At 36.7% G+C, this 22,114-nt stretch overlaps 1 protein-coding gene across 3 annotated transcripts in view; it reads left to right on the forward strand.

Moving 5' to 3' along the window:
• The window catches only part of NR1H4 (nuclear receptor subfamily 1 group H member 4), an 86,113-nt gene that overhangs the window by 29,762 nt on the left and 34,237 nt on the right, over positions 1–22,114 (forward strand). The window contains exons 1-3 of one of the 3 annotated variants that reach the window (XM_074226667.1): positions 1,543–4,220; positions 11,478–11,840; positions 21,327–21,479. In XM_074226667.1, coding sequence (XP_074082768.1) covers positions 4,115–4,220; positions 11,478–11,840; positions 21,327–21,479 — 622 coding nt within the window. In that variant the 5' untranslated portion in view covers positions 1,543–4,114. Of the gene's footprint in view, positions 1–1,542; positions 4,221–11,477; positions 11,841–21,326; positions 21,480–22,114 lie in introns of those variants that run through there. The other 2 variants (XM_074226668.1, XM_074226669.1) reach the window with 2 other exon arrangements.

Genomic DNA, 22,114 nt, shown 5'->3' on the forward strand with positions numbered 1-22,114 from the left:
TAAAAATCTAATGGTTATTTTACATTAAAATTTAATATACACTATATCCTTTTGAAAAAAGCACTTATTTTAAGGAATTGGCATTAGATTAACAAAATTTTTGACATTATCCAATTTGTCATCAGGAGACTATGTTTCTTTTTAAATCTCAATGGATATTAAAACTATCTTTGATCAGTCCATTTTACCAAGTTTGGCATTGATTATGGTCTATATATTTTTTTTCTTTTTCAAGGCAATGGGGTTAAGTGACTTATCCAAGGCCACACGGCTAGGTAATTATTAAGTGTCTGAGGTCGGATTTGAACTCAGGTACTCCTGACTCCAGGGCCGGTGCTCTATCTACTGTGCCACCTAGCTGCCCCCTGGTCTACATATTTTTGATAGGATTTAAACCCACATGGGTTCCTAAGCTCAGAAACTTGCTTATCTCTATCTCTCTCATAAATTTGGTGACAATGGAAGAGTAAAAAAGTTATATTGTAGAATTCCATATAAACTTGGAGATTTCTATAATGCTAGAACAATTCTTAGTGTAGCACATGTTCTTGGGTTTCTTACTCAAATTCCATTCACTCTGGCAGACTGAGTTACCAGAACTCCCCTAGTCACCTATCTCCTTAGGATTCTAGGGTTAGCCTTGAGGGTTTGAAAATGATTTTCTAATATGAAAGCTTACGAGTGCCTACAGGTAGACCACTCTCCATGGTTATCATTTGATATAAATTAGCCAGATCCAGCTTTACAAGATATGTATTTATTACAAGAGTATAATAACAGCATTTGGTACACATTGCTGACACATTCCCCTAAATGCACATACAGAATTCAGAGGGAATTGGGTTCAAGCTTAGAGTCCATTTGGCTAAGGGGTATTCTTCCTTCGTATTCATGAGGTATCTGTTGGACATGGCATAGAGTACCATCCCCTTGAGTCCTTGTAGAGCACTGAAGCTGTCTTTCTTTGATGGATTCAGTTTATCCTCAGATCTCAATTTAGACACTGGCACCAGTTAGTTCTTCTGGATACCTTGCCAGGATGCTGATGAGAAGCTCAAGTCTGCTGACATTCCAAAGTTCACAAGTTTCTCCTCTTGTCAAGGATGCTGTGGATGGCAAAGGCTATTCTCTCTACCCTGGTCTCAAGTCATTCCCTCTTGGGGTCTTAACTAGTTGAATTGTTAGTTTTTCCCCCTTTAGGTTGCCAGACCCTTGATTTTGAATTCTGAACTGACTTGCTATTTTCTAAAAAGCACAGGGATTCCCAGAAGCCCATAGCTTGAAACGTGTTCTTGAACTTGAACTTGGTTTTGACAGTTTAAAGTTAAAAGTAAGTTTCATCAGTAACAAATGCATTTTCCCAATTTTCTTCATTAGAGTCTTAGCATTATTATCTTGTTGATGACAAACATTTTATAGCAATGATTAGCACTTTTTTTTATTTGACTTTACACTATTCTTCTAACTTTAAGACAAATGAATAACAGTTCTACCATTTTCCAGAACCTTCTGAAGGTCTTTGCTTATTCTCTTAGAATTAGATTTTTTTTGTATCTGTATTTTATCAATTTTTAATTTTCATTTTCATCTTAGACTGTAGGTTTAAATAATCCTTTTAATTCTTACTCACCCACACCAACAGACACTGTAATATTTCTAATGGTCATGGAAGTGTTGACTATTAAGACTTATGCCTTTTGCACATTTCTTTAGAGTAATATATAATCATATGTACGTGTGGCTCAAAATCCATCACTCAGCTGACAGAGAATTAACTGATCATGAAGAAAATAGTTTACTCTCATTTGTTTTTGTCAAGACCATGTGCCATGAATTAGCCTAGAAGCATACATATGAGACCATTGTGGTCACAAAATGAAATCATATTAAAAATTAGTATTCTTTCCAAGCAAGTCACACTATGATAGAGATAAGATATTATCATTAACACTGGGAGATCTCAGTATTTTAATTACACAAGAAAGTGAGGAAATGTCATAGGACAGAAAAAGAAACAGACTTAGAGTGAGAAGATCAAGGGTTAGGATTCTAGTAATGGCCCATGTGATCATGGAAAGTCATTTCCTATTTCTGGACTCCAGTTGTCTTCTCTATACATTGAAGGTGTTGGGTTAAATATTTTCAAAAATCTTTTCCAGATGAGAGGTGGAATTATGTGGGGAAATGCAAATGGCATTTGAAATCAGAGGACCTGGGTTTGAATCTTGACTCTGCTCATAGTAGCTTTCAGTTAGCCAATAAGGATCTATTAAATCCCTCCCATCCACCATGTCCTAAATCACCTTGGACAAATATATCCTCTCTGAGTCTGTCAATTAAGGGGTTGAATTAGATGATCCCTCTGGTCCTTTTCAGCTCTGAGTAAATAATCCTATGATTGCTGGGTCTCAGTTTACACATTTATAAAAAAAAAGAGGCAGAAGAGAAGGAGCACTAAGATTCCTTTAAGTTCTAATATTTACTCCATAAAAACCAAACAAAAACATACTCCAACTTCTTGAGAGCAAGGTTAGATTTTGTTAAAAAAAAAAAACATTTAAAAATTATTTGGAAATGTTAAATTTAATTCTCTGAGATAATCCAGGATATTTTGCCTTCCTTTGCACAGCCTTTTGTACAAAGTAAGTGCTAAATAAATTTCCATTGACTGACTATACTATTTAATCAGTATCTTATTTTCCTATTCCAGAGGAATCATCCCTTAGGAATTCACTAGAAAACTAAATACATCATCCTCAAATGTGTTTTTTTTTTAGCAGAGAAGATTCTTTATTTTGATTTGGAAAATACTCTAATCCATGTTAGTCTGGTGAAGCCTATGAATGCCTTTGGAGAATCATGTTTTTTGAATACACAAATTATTTACAATTATAGAGGAACTAACTATATATTGAAATAAATTTGTCAAACTTTATGTTTGGAAAAAACATTTCATGGATCCCCCAGGTTAAGAATTCCTGTTCCAGAATCAAAAATAAAGCCTTTTTTAGGTATTTAAGGTCAAGACTTGGAGGCAAGTGAGTAGTAAGGTGACTAGAGAGCTGTTCCAGAAGTCAAAAAGATCTGAGTTTAAATCTATCCTCAGACATTTATGAGTCATTTATAAGTCATTTTTACATCTGCCAACCTTGATGTCCTAATCTGTAAAATGGTAAAAAATATCACATCTCAGGTTTGTTGTGGGGAAAGAATGAGGCAGTATTTGTAAAAGTATTTCACAAACTTTAGAACACTGTGTAAATGTCAGATATTCATTATTATTATAAAAATAAAAGGCTATTTCAGAAGGTCAATGCTGATATATCCTTTTCTAGTGTAGATTGTCATTTTCTCATGCCTCACTCTCCTGAGTGATTCTAATCTCGGTCACTTCAAAAATCTGGGGCAACCTTCCCCTGGTCTAGATCTTTCTTTCATTACATGTCATGGGTATCAGTTGATCAGTTATCACCCTGTGATCAGCCATTTTTTTTTTAATCCAACACCTTCTGGCTGATATCCCTCATGCCCTTGTGGGTGGGTCTTGATTGGAACCTACTCATACCTATTAGACATCTCTCTGTTGCCCTTTGGGTCACTTGCAATTTGAAATCTGTGTTGCTCTAACATTTGCAATCCTATTGTATAGCTGGAACACCATTTATATTAAACTGAAATGACCCAGGAGAAAATGGAATAGAGTATGAAAAGCCAACTTCTATTCAATCAGTAACTTAGATTCTAACATGAGTCCAAGACTGTCATAAAATGACATCATCTGATATATTATATCTGCTTGGAAGAAAGAGAACACAGATCACATGGTGGGGTTGGCCATATATCTTGTTTCTTTTATGACAAAGTGACCAGTCACCACATGGAAAGTCAATCTCTGAAAATGTTCCACTTTTAGAGATTTGCCACCCAAGAGAAAGGTTTCTGGCTTTGGGGGCACTCTGGCATCAGAAACATGCCTCACAAATAGTTACAAATGTTCTGCCCTGTAAGGAAGTTAATCAGTAAGCCACATAACCTCTGGCCTCTGTTACTCCTTACCAAGTCTCAAAGGAAGTCCCAGTTTTCAGTTTTTCAGCTGCTGTGAATAGGCTAAAGAATGGTAATGCAGTTTCAGGGTCTGGAAACCCTAGTTCAAGACAGTCCACGGCACAGTCCAAGTTCTTCTGGAATTGGGGAAAGGCTTGCTATGAAGACGGCGAAAGGTAGGATGGTGCCCTATGTCTTATTTGGTCATCGGCCTTGGGGGGACTGAAGGCCATGATATATATATATATATATATATATATATATATATATATATATATATATATATATATATATATATATAAAATTGTAGCAACAGAGTCACTCACATCTCTTCATCTAGTATTACCTGTGTGACCTTGGTTCCTTTTATCTCCCTGATTCTTAATGTTCTCTCATCTGGGAAAACGATCATTTTGGACGAGATGATCGCTAGGGTCCTTTCTGTTGTTGAGTTGTTTCAGATACGGCTAACTCTTCGTGACCCCATCTGGGGTTCTCTTGGCAAAGATACAGGAGTAGTTTGCCATTACCAGTTCTAAATCTTATGAATTGGAGGGAGAACATTTCATACAGACACGTCTGAGTTTGGCTGGTACAACCTTTGTTTAAAAATTAATTTTTCCAATTAAAAGGCATTAATTTTCTTTCCCTTTCTATACTCTTTTCCTACTTCACTGACCAACACCAAAAGAAGAAATAGAAAACTCTCACTACAGATATAACATAGGACTTTAGACAGACAAGGAGCTTCACATTTTGCTAAACTGAATTTAGCTTCCACATATACAATTTATTTTTAGTTTCACATTCTTTCTCACCTGCCCCCACCTCTAACACTGAGAAAGCAAGAAATTGAAACCCCTGTTTCAAATATGATTTAAACAAGCAAATCAAATACTGGCATGTCCAAAAAAAAAAATGTAACTTTTCTTTTTCTATTAAGAGGTAGATAGCATGTTTCATCTCGAGTCCTCTGGAATAGTGGATGGTCTTACCTATATTTATATCACCTGATGTCTGAAGCATTGAATAATATACGTTTTTCCCCCTTCCCTGAGATAAAAAGTGAACATTAGTTGAGTTGTCATCCATTAATGGGTGTCCAGACCAGGTTTATCAGTCAATTAAACATTTATTAAGTTATGCCAGTCACTGTATTTGACAATAGAGATATAAGGATTAAAGTGACCAATGCCTGCCCTCCAGGAGCTTACAATCTAGCTTGCAGTCCTAGAACAAGACTCTTAGTCAATCTATAACACTTAAAACACATTAGGACAGGCCACGTTCTATAGGCTCCCCTGAGCAAGAGCACAGACTACATCTGTAGCCATAGGATAGCAACTATTACTTTTCTTTGGGAAATGAAATCTGAGTAGCCGTCATTTTCTTTGGCAAAGAAAATTGAGTGGAAGTTTTACACCAAAGATTTTGTGACATATCATTTTTATTCAACTTTATATCAATCACTAGTGAATGACTATTATTTAGAATTGGAAGCTGGTAGAACAGGGTGCTAAGCAAGTGACAGAGAATCTCATAAAAATGGAAAGGCCAAGAATCTAATCAAGAAAAGCTCTCAGTCAATGGACTTTGGATTTCTGGAATGTGGAATGATATTTTAGTTATTTCTCTTAAAAAGGTGATGAAATAGCCTTCCCTCCTCTCTGAAGAGAGGAGAATGATAGGTCCAGAATGTTGCCTAATCTGCAGACTTGATTGATTAATTGTTTTTCATTGTTATCGGGGAGGTTTGGGTTGAGGAGGGAAAAACAAAAGGCACAAATAAAAATTTAAATAATATTGTTAAAGTAGCATTTTAATTATGATATTGGGATCTGGGATTTTGAAAAGAAGAAAATTTTAAGGATTAAAATCCCCAACTCTACATTAGGGTTTGCTGATTTCTAACACAAAAAAGCCATCCATGTTACTTTCATGAAGCACCTACTTTGTGAAATGCACTATGCTTCAAGTTGGAAATTTTAAAATGAAAATTTTAAAAATAAATTGGGATCTATGATGTCATTGATAGAGCCATCACCCAATGAGAAAACTCTCCTTAAGGCAGACAAGTAGAAGGTCTCCAACATAAAATCACAGAGAGCTGAGTTGGCAGAACAAAGACATAGATGAGACCACCTCCCCTAAGAAGCTTACATTCTACTGAAGATATAATCTGTGCATAGATAAGAATAAACAAAGAGGGTAATGAGAAGAGACTGAGCAAATTAAGCAAATTGCTCTGGAAATATTTGGGGAGAGAGAGAAAGCTTTCAGTTGGAACGGAGGGAGGAAAGACAGAGAATAAGGTTACCCAGAGGACGTGGCATTGGAGTCAAATATGGAAAATAAAGATTTTGAAAGGCAGAGATAGAGAGGGAGTGAGTTTGTTCCAGGGATGACAGATGGGGCGATATAGTGGAGAGAACAAAGACTTTGGGTAGAATAATGATTCTACCCTGGGTCTCAGTATCTTCAGTATAAAATGATGGAGTTGGAATAGAGGGCCTCTATTGTCCTTTCCATCTCTCAATCTGCGATCCTATGATTGTGTGTGTGTGTGTGTGTGTGTGTGTGTGTGTGTGTGTGTGTGTGTGTGAAGATTTTAAAGACTCCTTATGGCTCTGAACTTGATGTAATTTTGTATGAAACTAGTGGTAGAATTTCACTGTTCAAAACAGGAGAACTGTTGAGCCAGGAAATATAAGGGGAATGAAGGACATGAGAGACTGGAAAGGAAGATGGTGGACCTATGTGAGGGAGATCCATAAATGTCATAGGAATTTCCAGTAACCATCTAATAAACTGTGAAGAGATCCTGAAACTAGAAATAACCACTGGATAGGGGTCTCATTACTATGCCGTAAGACTACACTCTCCAAATTTCCATAGGACCACTCAGGGAAAAGTCTCCATTGGCTTTTGCTGTCTGAGAGGGAGCCAAATTTTCCTCCTCATCTATATTCCAGAAGGTTTCTCTCAGTAGATTGTTGCCAGTTCCCTAAGTCACCACTTTAATTCATGGAGTGGAAAACCAAAGAGATTAATATGAATGATCCACTTATGGTGACCAATTACTTGATTATGATGATTATATATATTATATGATATGTAATATATACATCATATATTAACATATTATATTATTATGTTAAAATGTCTGACAAGAGCCTATTGGAAGTCTAGCACCTTGTTCTGTGGGGGAGAAGATGCACCATCCCCATTATACCTTATATTTTGACATTTCTAGCTATTGTTCATCTTCACAATAATTGTGTGAAGTAAGAAGAGAAGGCATTGATTTTCTTTCTTCCTTCCTTTCCTCCTTCCTTCTTTGCTTCCTTCCTTCCTTCTCCCCCTTTCTCTCTATCTTTTTCTTTTTTCTTTTCTCTTTTCTTTCCTTCCTCCATTGTTTCCTCTTTCTCTCTCTTTCCCTCCTCTGTCTTTTTCTCTCTTCCTCTAATTCACTCTCTTTTTCCCCTATTTCTTTCATTCCCTTTAAATGTGGTCACTTTTGGATCTAGTGATGATTAGGCTTAGAGCTCACTTCCATTTTCTTCCTCTTCCCATCCCTCTTCCCTCCATCATGTTGCCATACCCAGAACCATCTTGCAAAGATTTGCTTTCTCTAAAAATGAAGTCACAAAACAATACTAAAACTCATGATAGGTGGTTGTTACTGTGCTTAAAAACTCAGATTAGATCAAATCAAAGACAACCAGATGGCAAAAGGATAAATTATTGGATGTGGAATCACAAAGACCTGAGTTTGAAACCTCTCTCTGGCAGACTGAAGGCACAAAATTTAACCTTGGTCAGTCTCCATTTTTCACCCATAAAATGGTGATGATAGCATCACTCACAGGATTATTCTCAGGAATTAATGAGTTAATATTTGAAAAATACTTTGCAAACCTTAAAGCCTGTTTAATATTTTAACTTTATCACCATCATCATCATCATCATCACTGCTATTATTTCCTATCCCATCTCCCTTATGAATTGTTAATACTTCTCCCTGAAATTATTTTGTATTTGTATATACTTTGTATATATTATTTATAATTTGTGCACTATATATATATATTTAATATACTTTGTATATTTTGTTTTTGTTTTGCCTCTCTGTAGAGGGCTAGTGAACAGAAAATTGGCTTTGATTCCAGATAGACCTGGTTTCAAGTTGTGTCTCCAAAATATATTGACTCTAGAACCCTTGACAAATTGCTTCACCTCTCAGGGATCTAGGCAACTCTAAAACTGCTCAAGACAGATGCCAACCTGCATTGCTACAGGGATTTTAGTCACTTAGAATTTCCTTTTATGCATGCAGTCATAGGACCAAGACCTAACCCTATCCCACACAGTTGTGTCAGTGACAAAATTTGAACCATGATAATTTTCTGCCACAGCTTGGGGCAGAGGAAGGAGTTGGCAGGAATTGTCTAAGGGCAAGAAGACCACCCTTGGGTCATAGAAGACATATTACATTAGGAACAGTTGGCAAGATGGAAACAAGTGCTATTCTCAATGAACTTGATAGGCTGATTTCCTGAAATCTAGCCTGAATACCTCCCTTGATTTTTTGCTGGTCACTATACTTTTATTCAATCATAAGGGTTGAGCTTCAGTTTTCTCTTCTGTGAAATGGGGATAATCAACCTCATATTCCAGACAAGTGGGAAGCTAGAATCCACTATTTAATTGAAACACTTTTTGGAAAGGGGTAAGGGATACAGCCCTGGACCTCAGATTTCACTGAATCCATGGAGTACAACTCAAGCCAGGATCTGACTTCCATTTCCCCTGAGCTGGGTTCTGTTACCTGCTTCCCACCTTCTTCTACTATTTTTGCTACCCCCAAACCTCCGCCATTCATGTATATTAAATAAACATTCTAGAACATCAAGATATGCTTCCTTGCAAAACTAATACATACTCAGTCATAAAAATATGATAAGAACATCAATTAAAAACATATTCACTCAGTTCTAGAGTTGTTCCTTAACCTTGTTGTGCTCTTCTACCTAGATGCATTTCCTCTGGTCCAGCTGGAGCCCTCCAAATGACTAAGAGGCCCAAATGTCTAGCTCTGCCCTAATCCCCCGAATGAGAACAACTGTTGTTTGGTTGCAATTGACCCTTCATGACCTCATTTGGGGTTATATTGTTATATTGATACTGGAGGTTTGTTGCCATTTCCTTCTCCAGTTCATTCAACAGATAAGGAAGCTGAGGCAAATAGGGTGAAGTGACCTGCCCAGGGTCACACGACTAGGAAATGTCTGTGGTTGGATTTGAACCTAGGAAGATGAGTCTTCTGGACCCTAGAGCAGATCCTCTCTCTACTACAAGATAAAAACAGTATCTTTTATCAACGCAGATAAGTCATTACTTGGAAAATTGTCATCTTAGAGAGTTGCCTGACAATTTGGCAGCCACAGGCAGGATTTGCATCCTGAAATCAGTTCTATTCACTATTCAGTGTCTCCTCTTGTTTAAGAGTAAGGATCATTAAAAAGATTGATTCTATTGGGTAGCTTTATATTTTAATGACATTTAAAGAAGTGTCTCCTCTTATCTGAGGCCTTTCTTGATCACCTCAGTCCCTTGTACCCTCCCCTCCAATCTGAGGCAGTCCATACGGACGTCAATCTAGCAGTTCAGATTTAGGATTGGAATGTATTGAGACCCTGGTCATCTAGCCAACATTCAGTAGTCCTCACCAGATTGGACCTTGGAGCTCTTCTAATTTAGAAGGTAAATGATCATTGAGTCTGACCTTCAATAGCCCTGGTTCCTTTGCATGCCCTGGTTAGGCAGACTCTGAGGAGCCCAATTCACCTGGAGAACAGAATAACAAGCACAGTTCATTCTCCAAGCCTGCCAGGCAACTGGGAGCTCCAGATCCTCTAAGGTTTGTCTTTTTGGAGCTCTTTATCCTGATGGAAGCACAGTCCAGTAAAACAGAGTTAAATAAATAAATAGCTAAATAATTTAAAAATGGCAGTGTTTGAAAATTTTTGGAAGATTTTATCTCTTCTCTCTCTTTTGAATTTTAAACAATCCTGAGGAACATGCCCCCTACCTCACATGTGTTTGTAGGCACGTCTATCTTTATGTAGAATTATTCCCATTTTGTTACAAATATAGACATATATGAAATTATATATTATTGCATTGCATGTATATATATATATATATATATATATATATAAATATATATATATATATATTTATATGATTACCAAAAATTCTTGGCCTCACTTTAAACTCTTTTAGTTTAAAACTGCAGTAAGAACCCTTTGGAGCACCCTCTCTGTATGTGAATATTGGTAGAGTGTAGGTTCATATGCAAATATACACATGCACACTCAGATTATCACATGGCTACTTTAATATAACATACAATATAAAACACTAACACAACCACACAGCAAACAATAATATAATATGACACATCATATTACATATAACAACATAACAACACATGATAATATACAATGATATGATATGATATAATATAGTCTAGGTATCTTAGTGCCATTTTAAACATTACTATCTTAAAATTTTAGTATAACTTTTGGAATACCTATGTGTATGTGTGAATGGGTATGCACATTTCTATCTCTATGTCCCTCCTCTCTTTCCTTCTTCCCCATCTCTCTTTTATGTAGGTAGTATGTCAGCTATAGTATGAGATCTTTCCAATCTAACACTGTTTCCACTTTACAACATGGTGAAATGGAATGAGAACTAGATGTAAAGTCCAAAGACCTGAGTTCAATCTCTCTTTCTACTTGTATATCCTTTATTTCTATCCCCAATGCTTAGCACATTTGTTGTTCATCTGTGTCTGTGACCCTGTTGACTTAATCAAGATTTTCTTGGCAAAGACACTGGTGTGGTTTGCCATTTCCTTCTCCATTCCCATTTAGGAGATGAGGAAACTGAGGCCTAGGTAGTTGAAATGATTTCCAGGTTGCATAACAAATAAATATCAGAACAACTTTTCTACACTGCCTCTCATAACTCAGAGAAAACTTAAAATTGTTCATCTGGTTTTTCCAAGTTCCTTCTGTAAAATGGGGAATTTTTAATACTAGCATCTACCTCCCAAATTTCTTGCTAAAATTCAGTGAGATGATCTGTAGTTAAAGTTCTTGGCAAACCTTAAACTATTACATAAATGCTCATCATTGTTATTGCTGTTGCTATCATTGTCATCATTGGTCCTGCCTATTTATTTTCGCGACTGCCGCGTACAATTCAATTAATTTTCCAAAGTCCTGTCAAATGTTTCTGTAAGTGAAAATATTTTAATAACCAGATAATTTAAAAAGTTTTAATCCTGTTCTTTGATAGATTAAGAATTCATTTGCAATGTATCTTGTGATTCATTTTACATTTATTTTTCTTCTTTCCTTCAGGTGTGTTTCCAGAGCAGTCGGGGCACCTGGGGCCTGATGTCGATGTGTCACCTTATACACAGTATGGAAATATCCAATTTCCCCAAGTTCAACCCCAGCTTTCCTCCCCTCCCTATTATCCCAACCTGGGCTTCTACCCCCAACAGCCCGAGGAATGGTACTCTCCTGGAATGTATGAACTCCGTCGAGTGCCCTCAGAGACTGTCTACACTAGAGAGTCCGAGATCGTGGACATTCCAATAACCAAGAAGCCCCGGATGGTCTCATCTGCAGGGAGGATAAAAGGAGAAGAGCTATGTGTTGTTTGTGGAGACAAAGCTTCTGGATACCATTATAATGCGCTGACTTGTGAAGGATGCAAAGGTAAGGATATTTTGGTCAAGAATTTCTCCCCAGTGAGATTTCATATTGCTAGTCTTGTTAGGATACTTTTCAGTCTGATTTTTCTACCTTCTCCCTACTTCCTTTTTTCTACCTCATCAGACAGCACCTATGTTAATGAGAGTGGTCTATGGAAACCCCATGGAAGATATTTCTAGGATTTTTGGATTGTGTATAATGAATATTATACAATAATTAAAGGATCACTAACACAGGACAGAGAAAGCATCTATGTTATTGTCAAATACAAGTAAAACAGTTATTGATAAGTGAGATTTTTTTTTTTTGGAGTTAAGAGATATGTAAAATGTCCAAGCCATGTTAATTCTTTGAATATGTTTTATTGTTTTTAAAAGACATATCATATTCATTCTTTTTTTAAAAAAAACATGTTATCAAAAAAAAGTAAAACAGTCATTGATCAGTAAGTATTTTTTGGAATTAAGAGATATATAAAATGTTTAAGCCGCATTAATTCTTTGAACATTTTTACCATTTTTTAAAAAATATATCATATGCATTCTTGATTATAGTCTGGTTTGGAGCAGCTAAGTAACATAGTGGATAGACCTCAGGACATAGAGTCAGGAAGATTCATCATCCTGAGTTCAAATCCAGGTTCAGATTCTAGCTGTGTGATTTTGGTCAAGTCACTTAATCCTGCTTGCCTCAGTTACCTCATCTGTAAAATGAGCTGGAACAGGAAACAATAAAGCAGTCTCTACATCTCTGCCAAAAAAAACGCTAAATAGGGTCATGAAGAATCAGGTCTGACTGAAAAATAGCTGAACAACAATAGTGAATTACAACAAATCTAATCCAATGCATGCAACATACCTAACAGCAATGTAATATTTAACACCACCTCTGCAAAAATTGTTTATCTTCTCAGTTCTTCTCTGGGTTCAAGCTTGACCATTATCGTTAAATAGTGCTCTGGTTCTTTCTATGTCCATAATGATGGTTATAGAACTTACCTTACTTTAAAAATAGAAAAACATTGAATAAATTATATAATAATAAACTTAATAAATTTAATAAATTCAATTAATCAAATTCAATAAATTCAATAAATTTAACACTTCTTTAATACTCAGGTGGACCTGTGAGTTCACCATCAATGGGATGAGTTGTAAATCCATCCGTACTTTCTCATCCTGTGCAACACTTCTATGTTCTGTAGAAGGTCCACTTGGCATGGGCACCTTTTAACTTTCTGAGGTTACCAGCTCAACACCTGGGCTGTCCATCTCTCCCTTAAAGGAAATATAGTCTTTATCCTGACTATGTCTTGCTTGCAGGTGGTTATTTGCATGCTGTCTCCTCCATCAGAGTTTAAGCACCTTGAAGGCAGGGACTAACTTTGGCCTGTTTTTGAATCCTTATTAATTAACATGGTACCTGGAATCATAGGTGCTGATGAATATGGATACACCTAGACCAACTCCATCTAACTTTACATCATAGTCTGGGCAGTAATTATTCTTCCTCCTTTTGTTTTTCCCATATGGATTATATATGCAATATTATGTATGCAAGAACAATTGCTATTCAAGTCCTTTGTACTATGGTAGAATATATCAAAATTTTGGCTCTATTTCTTTAGTCTTTGAGACCAAAGGGTCTTTTCTAAAAGCCAGCTAGCATATGTAGCAAAAGGCTTTACAAATGTTATCTGATTTAATCCTCAAAACAACTATGGGTGAGAGGTACTATTATGATCCTTATTTTACTGGTAAGGAAACTGGGGCAGACAGAGGTTAAATGATTTCCCCAGGGTCACACAAAGTAGTAAGTGAATGAGGGACAATTTGAACTCAGGTCTTCTAGACTCCAGGTTTAGGGCTCTCTCCATTGTACTACCTAGCTGTCTTTTTTGCTTATCTTGTGATATTGAGCCAGTACTAAGGATACTCATATCCTGAGTTAAAATATGATCTTTGATATTTACTACCTTTGTTTCCTTGGGCAAGTCACTACTGAATTTTCCTAGACCTCAGTTTCCAGTTCTATAAAATGAACCAGTTGACCTCAAAGAACCCTTCCAGTTTTAGATCTAGGATTCTATAAAGATGTCAATCTTTTAAAATTTTCTTTCACTTCCTGCTCACATCATTGAATTTGCTTGTCTTAATAGTAATAGTAAAAATAGTAAAAGTTGTCTGAGGAAGCTTTCTGGGATGCATAGTGGGAATGAAGCCAAAATTTGAGTGGGGGGGGGCGGCTAGGTGGCATAGTGGATAAAGCACTGGCCTTGGAGTCAGGAGTACCTGGATTCAAATCCAGTCTCTGACACTCAATAATTACCTAGCTGTGTGGCCTTGGGCAAGCCACTTAACCCCATTTGCCTTGCAAAAACCTAAAAAAAAATTTGAGTGTGGGGGGTGGGCAAAGTGGTCCCTGGTTGAAGTAACTTTGCTTGCATTTTTATTTGAGATCATGACATAGGCAAGGGCAATTCTCTCAAAACACCTCTTGCCTCGCCTAGTAAGACACACTGTGGAGATCCTCTTTCGACTCACTTTCATTTTATAAAAATTTCTTTCCTCCATAATTTTTTTTGGATGATTTCTAAGCTATCTTCTAACTAAAATCCTATGATCATTAAGCAAATATTTCTTAAACTCCATTGTTGGTTTTGCTTGTGTTGTTCTTGTTACTGGTGCTGTTGTCATGGATGATTATTTAGGATCCTATTTGGAATTTTCTTGGCAAAACTGCTGGAGTGGTTTGTCATTTCCTTCTCCAAATCAAGCATCTACTATGTGTTCCATATATATGGTGTATATATCTTTTAGTTTTCTTCAAGTTTACTTATTCAATAACTATACAATGTCTATATATATGTACGTATAATATTTATGTGTGTCTGTACATGCACACAGAGAATATTCTCTTAAGGAATTCATGAATACATTCTATTGTTGCCCATGACAATGTATTGTTGTCCAGTCTTTTCCATTGTTTTCAACTCTTTGTGACCTCATCATGATTTTTTTTTTTTAGCAAAGATCCTGGAGTGACTTATCATTTCCTTCTCTAGCTCATTTTCTAGTTGAGGAAACTGAGGCACATTGGGATAAGTGATTTGACCATAATCACAAAGCCAGTAAATATCTGAGCTCAGATACGAACTCAGGAAGTTGAGTCAGCCTGCCTTCAAGCCAGGCCCTCTGTGCGCTATGGCTCTCCCTAGTTGCCCCTATAGTGATGCTTTAGAAGATGGAAAGGTAGATTGGACCCCAGTTGTAAATAAAAGGTTATAAACGGCAGCTATGCATTTGTATTCTACCCTAAGCACAAGAAGGAGTCACTAGAATTTATTGGGCAGGGGAATGGCATGTTCAGGATTGGGGCTATTGGTCAGCTATAGGAAGCATGGTTTGGAGAAAGGAGAGACTTGATGCTGGTGATCCTCCTTTGGGACCTTTGAATGTGATATCACAGTATATGAACAATTTTCCAAAAGAAACCAGTCTTAACCCAGTTCCCTGGGAAAGTTGAATGGGAAAGGATGTCAGGTGATCTAGATTAAAATCCTGGCTCTCATGCCTCCTAGTTGTGGGACACACTGTAGTCGATAAAGGGCAGGCTTTAGAATAGGGAAGATGGGAGTTTTGCTTCTACAGACTGTGCCATGGTGGATACCCTAGACAATCCTAGAAAATTCCAAGTTGTAGGCAAAGCATTTGACCTGTATCTTTGGAGGGATTATCAATACTGGGAGCAATTCACTATGGTTAAATCAGTTTACCTCCTATACCCTCAATGGGATAATAATGCAAACAGCCAGCAGTTATAGTGCATTGTATCCTTAAATCACTTTATAAATGATATTTATGATAAATGATAATTAATGAAAAAATGTATGTTAATATCATACATCTTATATCACTTGTCCAAGGCAGAAAACCTCAATAGGACAGCTGTTTTACATATTAATGATATATGTTTTATATATTATATTTTATATATTAATGATGTATGTTTATATTTTAGTCATTTTTCTGATTCATTCATTAGAGGCAGCCAAGTGATGCAGTGGATCCTGGGCCTGGAGTCAGGAAGACCTGAGTTCAAGTGTGACCTCAAAGGCTAAATGTGTGACCCTGGGCAGGTCAACCTCATTTTTCTTAATTGGGCTATGAGGTTTACAGTAGGACCTACTTCCCAGGGTTTCTATGAAGATTAAATGAGATAATATCTATAAAATGCTTTATAGATTTTAAGAGAAAATATAAATGTTAACCACCATCATTACCCACTCATCCAATAAAGATTTATTGGGTACTTTTAGGATGCTTCCAATCTACTTGGAACTATAAGACATAACCTAAATCAGGAAGCTGGGTTTACCCTTTCTCAACCTCTATTTCCTCACCTATAAAATGAAGAGGTTGGACTCAATTACCACTAAAGTTCCTTCTAGCTTTAGAACTAAAACCATCTTATGTTCTTTCTGTCCTATGACCTTGGGTTAGTTACTTTTCCTAAACTTCAAAGTTTCTCATCTATAAAATGGGTCAGAAATTTTTTGAATACTTTCCTGAAAGGACTACTGAAAGAAAAGGTTTTTTTTTTTTTTTTTAGCAAACTTTAAAGTGCTTTATATAAATATGGGTTGCTGCTTTGTTACTGTTTCTATTAATTTTAGTAGGGACAGCAAAGTGTTTTATATGTTCCAGTGGGCAGGCGTGGGGATGGGGGATTAAGATCTGGGACAAGAGGTTTTGTAGGGCTATCACAGAAGATACTGCTAAAGGTAATACCTCTTTTTTTTTTTTTGCTGATAACCACTGATTTTCATAACAGATAGCTGATGAGTTACGTCAGCAGAACCAGGACGTCATTGTATAGCTTCAAAGTATCATTCTGGGATGATGAACTATGATAGACTTAGCTCTTCTCAGCAATACAGTAATCAATGACAATTCTAACAGATTTGTGATGGAAAACGCCATCCATATCTAGAGAAAGAACAATGGGCCTGAATGCAGACAAAGGACACTATGATGTTCTTTCTCATGTTTTTCCCTTTTGTTCTGATTCTTCTTTTCTTACATGACTAGTATGGAAATATGTTTAACATGATTGTACATATATAATATATATCAGATTACTGGCTATTAAGGGGAAGGGGGAGAGAAGAAAGAGAGAAAAATGTAGAATTCAAAAGCTTACAAAGATGAATGTTAAACATTACCTTTACATGTACTTGGAAAAAATTTAAATTAAAAAAAAAATCAGTAGGGGCAGCTAGGTGGTGCAGTGGATAGAGCACCGGCCCTGGAGTCAGGAATACCTGAGTTCAAAACCGGCCTCAGACACTTAATAATCACCTAGCTGTGTGGTCTTAGGCAAGCCACTTAAACCCCATTGCCTTGCCAAAAAAAAACCAACCCAAAACTAAAAACAATCAGTAAACAAAAATGAACAAACAGTAAAATAAGGATCAAGGTAATGCTACATAAATATTCTTTAGAAATACCAGGGACCAAGTTGTGTAAAACCATATTAGTCATCTCTAGAAAACCAGTGACTATTTGAGGAGTTTTTGAACTACTATCTGTTTGAAATTTTTAAAAAATTGAATTATCAAAATACTTTTTAATCCTGGTCTCTATTAAGAGAAAAGGAAGGGAACCCAACATGTGGGTAGAATATGAGCTAAGTCTGTGGACATCCCACTCTTTCCACCTAAATTCTGACCTAATTTTCTGCTTATATGTCTCTCAGATGTGTCTTTTGTTTTTCTGGTATAATCCACTCATTCATTCATATATCCAATAGTATTAAGTGCCTACTATGTTCCTGAGGATAAATACTCCCTGCCCTTAGGAGTTTACAGAGTCCTGGGAGAAAGGGATTACTTTATTCTTTGCTTTTGGTTGCCTACTATAGTCCCTGGCCTATAGTAGCTTCATATGATTTTAATTAGAGTTTGATATATGTATCTGAGAGGCTGGCAGCTGGGTGGTTGATTGATAAGTATATCCCCAGATGCTATCACAGAAGTCTAACATATTAAGTAAGTTCTTAATAAAAACTTAACCGAATGATTGATTGATGTATTTGTCCTGAGCCACCACACTGCCCCGTACATTGTGGGTGTTCAGCCATTTCCTTTTTGTCCTACTCTTTGTGGCCCCATTTGGGGGTTTTCTTGGCAAGGAAAATCTATCTGCCATCTGCAAAGAGTAAGTTATATAATAATAATAATAATAAATGATGATGATGATGATGATGATGATGATGAAAAATAAGAGGAAAAGACTAAGAGAAGGAAGATGAAGAAAGGAGGAGGAGGAGAGCTTCTGTCCTACTGAAACGAATTTGATTCATTTGATATTTAAAAAATAGAAGTTTAACAAGTTGCTTTTTTTGTTTTATGTCACAATTATTTATAAAATGCAACAACTTTCTTGCTACTCCATTCTGGTCTTGAACCCTCCCTTGTCACAAAGAAAAGCATTTGGGCAAGAATCCGCCCCCTACAGTGAGGATGTTGGACAATGCATACAATGTTCTGCCTAAGCAGCCCCCCTCCTATAGCTCCTTGTTTACTTTTTCTTTGTCATTGAGGCAGAGCTCGAGCTCATTTGCTTGGGTGAACTCATTTACATTGCTGTCCATTACATTTCCTGGTCCTCCTCATGTAATTATGTTTCGGTTCACCCAAATCCTCCCAAGTTTCCTCTTAATTCCTCATATTCACTGTTTATTACAATGCATTGCCCCATTACATTTATTTACTGCAATTGGTTCAGCCATTCCTCAGTGGATGGGTGCACTCTGGGTTATTAGTTCTTTGGCAAACCAAAATACACAACTAAATTCCATGTCGTTGCCTTTTTAAGTCATAGAGGAAATGAGAAATCCTTAATGAACTGACTACTCCTCTGGATGGGACTTTGGTAATTTTCTTTTCTTACTGATCTCTTTTCATGCCAGGAGAATATTCCTCTTCCCTATGAACGATTTTTTGAGTGTTTATAGCAATGACAGTTGAAGAATTTCATAGATTTATATTTGTAAAACAATGACTGCAAAATTTAGGTATAACACTGAGCAACAGTGACTGGTTATCTCTATTTATTTGGCGTCCCATCAAATCAAGAATTCCTTCTTGCCCTCTTCAACCATCTGGCTCTCATCTGCTCAGGGAATGGAAGTGTGATGATGACCAATTGAATATAGATTCAGGTTTCAGATGTCAACCAGAAAGTCATATCTGGAAATGACTGAACATTTTTGTAAGGAACTGAATTTCAGAATAGGTCAGTGTCAGTCATACTTTTGGATGCCTACTAAGGGAAATTGTAATATTTTAAAGAGACTTTTTTCTTTTTCTTTTCTTTTTTAAGGAGCAAATGAGTAATCATATTGATTCTTTGGTCTTTATGGTGACACTTTTCTTAATAACAGTGAGCATCCACTGTCATGGTTTAGAGATTTTTAAAAAAGGAAATATCTTCTTAAAAAGAACCTCTCATTATACAAAGTGAAACACCAAAAGAAGATTGCTTATAAAGCCACAAATCCTTTTTCTGAACTTTTTGCTTCAAAAATATACATACATATGCTATATCATATCATGCCTATCTATCTAAAATTCTATCATCTATCTAATCTAAAATTCTATCTAAAATTCGATTTGTTACTTTTAAAACTGTCCTGTTTGTCATTCCTTCCGAGCTATTCTCTGAATATTTGTGTGTACACACACACACACACACACACACACACACACACACACACACAAACATACCTATATAGACCCACACAAACACACACATATTACAATGGTACATTTTATTTTCTTGTCAGTATTGTTGTTCCTAATCCCTTCCCAATTAAAAACAGAAGAAATTTGGTTTTTGTTTTTACAAGGCAATGGGGTTAAGTGGCTTGCCCAAGACCACATAGCTAGGTAATTATTAAGTGTCTGAGGTTGGATTTGAACTCAGGTCCTCCTGACTCCAGGGCCAGTGTTCTATCCACTGTGCCACCTAGCCACCCCAGAAGAAAAATTTTTAACAGGAAAAGCATAGTCAAGAAAAACCTACATAGTGACCAAGTTGAAAAATGTCCATTGTCTTCATCTCCGCTCTTCACAGTTGTGGGTAACATTCTTTGCCATACACCTCTGTCGTGGGCTTGGTCACTGTTTCGATCCAAGTTTTGGGGTCTTTTGCAGTTTTTCTTCACACTGCTATTACTGATGGATATCTCTAGACAATGTCTACTGCCATCTTTTTTTTTCTTCAACTATTAGGACAATAATCAGATGTCAATGCAATATTAATCCCTGTGTAATAATAATAATAATGATAATGATAATAATAAAATCACAGCTAATCTTTGTGAGAGGTTGAACCTACTTTAGCTGACCTTAGGATCCTCAAAAGACTAGGGTTCAAGACTCTGACACATAATAGCAATGGAACCCTGGGCAAGTTAGTTAAATCAATATGGACCTCTCTCTAAAAGGAGAAAGTTAATCTACACTGATTGAGGGAGTTTTTTCCTACCAGGATTTGACAATTGTATTTTGAAAAATTAGGGGCAGACTAAGGAACTCAGTTTTATGCAGAGATGTCTAGGAACTGTGGTGCTCGTGTTATTGAATCATTTTGCTACAAAGTAGTGTTTTTGTGGAATGAGTAAGACCTGAATTCAAATCCAGCCTCAGACATTTACTGACTGTGTGATCCTGGAAAAGTCACTTAACCCTCTTTGCCTCAATGTCCTCATCTGTAAAATGGGCAGGGAAGGAAATGGAAAAACAGGAAAATCCAAAAAAAGACTCAGACTTGGATATGACTGAAATGACTAAACAATATATTATTAGTATCAAGTATATTAGATTTGAACCATATATATTTGGGCTATAGAATTACATGGAGAATTAAAATTAAATTAAATTAAATAGAGTGAATAGGTAGCTGACTTTGAAGTTTTCCTTCCTTCCTTCCTTCCTTCCTTCCTTCCTTCCTTCCTTCCTTCCTTCCTTCCTTCCTTCCTTCCTTCCTTCCTTCCTTCCCTCCCTCCCTCCCTCTCCCTCCCTCCCTCCTTCCTTCCCTCCTTCCTTAACAAATACTCCTTTTTGTCCTTTTCTATATCTCTCACTATACTTAGCATAAATTTGGGACACAAATGTTCATTGAATGCCAGACCAACTTAAAGAATCCATCATTTAAAAAAACTTTTAACTAAGTTTAAAAAAGTGTAACATTGGCTATTTGAAAGGCTATTTGTTGCCAATCCTAGACTCTAAGATTTGGCAGGAACCTTAGGGAGGATCTGCTCTGCTTCTTTTCTATCTTAGAATTCCCCGTACAACCTCTTTCTGATGCAGTCAGAGGTTGTCTGGGGACTGATGTGCAAATTATCCTGGGTTCCTCCCCAATGTGATTTCTGTTGCTAAAGTGAAAGTGCCATTTACCACCATCCTATATTGTTTCTCAGGTTTCTTCCGGAGGAGCATAACCAAAAATGCTGTTTACAAGTGTAAAAATGGCGGAAACTGTGAAATGGACATGTACATGAGAAGGAAATGCCAGGAATGTCGGCTAAGGAAATGCAAACAGATGGGGATGTTGGCTGAATGTATGTATACAGGTATTTACCTTATGTAATCAGTTACAATGCTATCCCCTTGTGAAATCATCCTTTCCTCTTTTCCATTTCGATTTAATACAAGTTAAATATCTACCATGTGCTTGTTACCAAAGATTTAAAGACGGGGAAAAAAAACTGACCTTGCCTTCAGGATTTTATATTTCTGACTTTCTTGCTTATAGGGAAACAAACAACTCCTTAGTAGGATAGAAGATAATTTTAAAAGTACATTTTTTATTTTTATGCAACTAGAATCTAGTTCAATAGATTCTAGAATCCATTTATTAGATTTATTAGATTCAATTAGTATCTAGTTATTAAATGAAAACATCTCTTTAATGTGCCCCCTTCTTTCCTCTGATAGAGATCCCACCTTGGTGCAGGCCCACATCATCTCACCCCTGGACTATTAACAATAACCTTGGGGCGGTTAGGTGGCGCAGTGGATAGAGCACCAGCCCTGGAGTCAGGAGTACCTGGGTTCAAATCCGGTCTCAGACACTTAATAATGACCTAGCTGTGTGGCCTTGGGCAAGCCACTTAACCCTGTTTGCCTTGCAAAAAAAACAAACCAATGACCTGACAAGGAGTGGTGCTGTCACTATGACACATGCAGTCTTAAGGAGTCCTCTGAG

This window comes from Macrotis lagotis, chromosome 2 (genome assembly GCF_037893015.1).
Source record: "Macrotis lagotis isolate mMagLag1 chromosome 2, bilby.v1.9.chrom.fasta, whole genome shotgun sequence".
NCBI classification, from domain to species: Eukaryota; Metazoa; Chordata; class Mammalia; order Peramelemorphia; family Peramelidae; genus Macrotis; species Macrotis lagotis.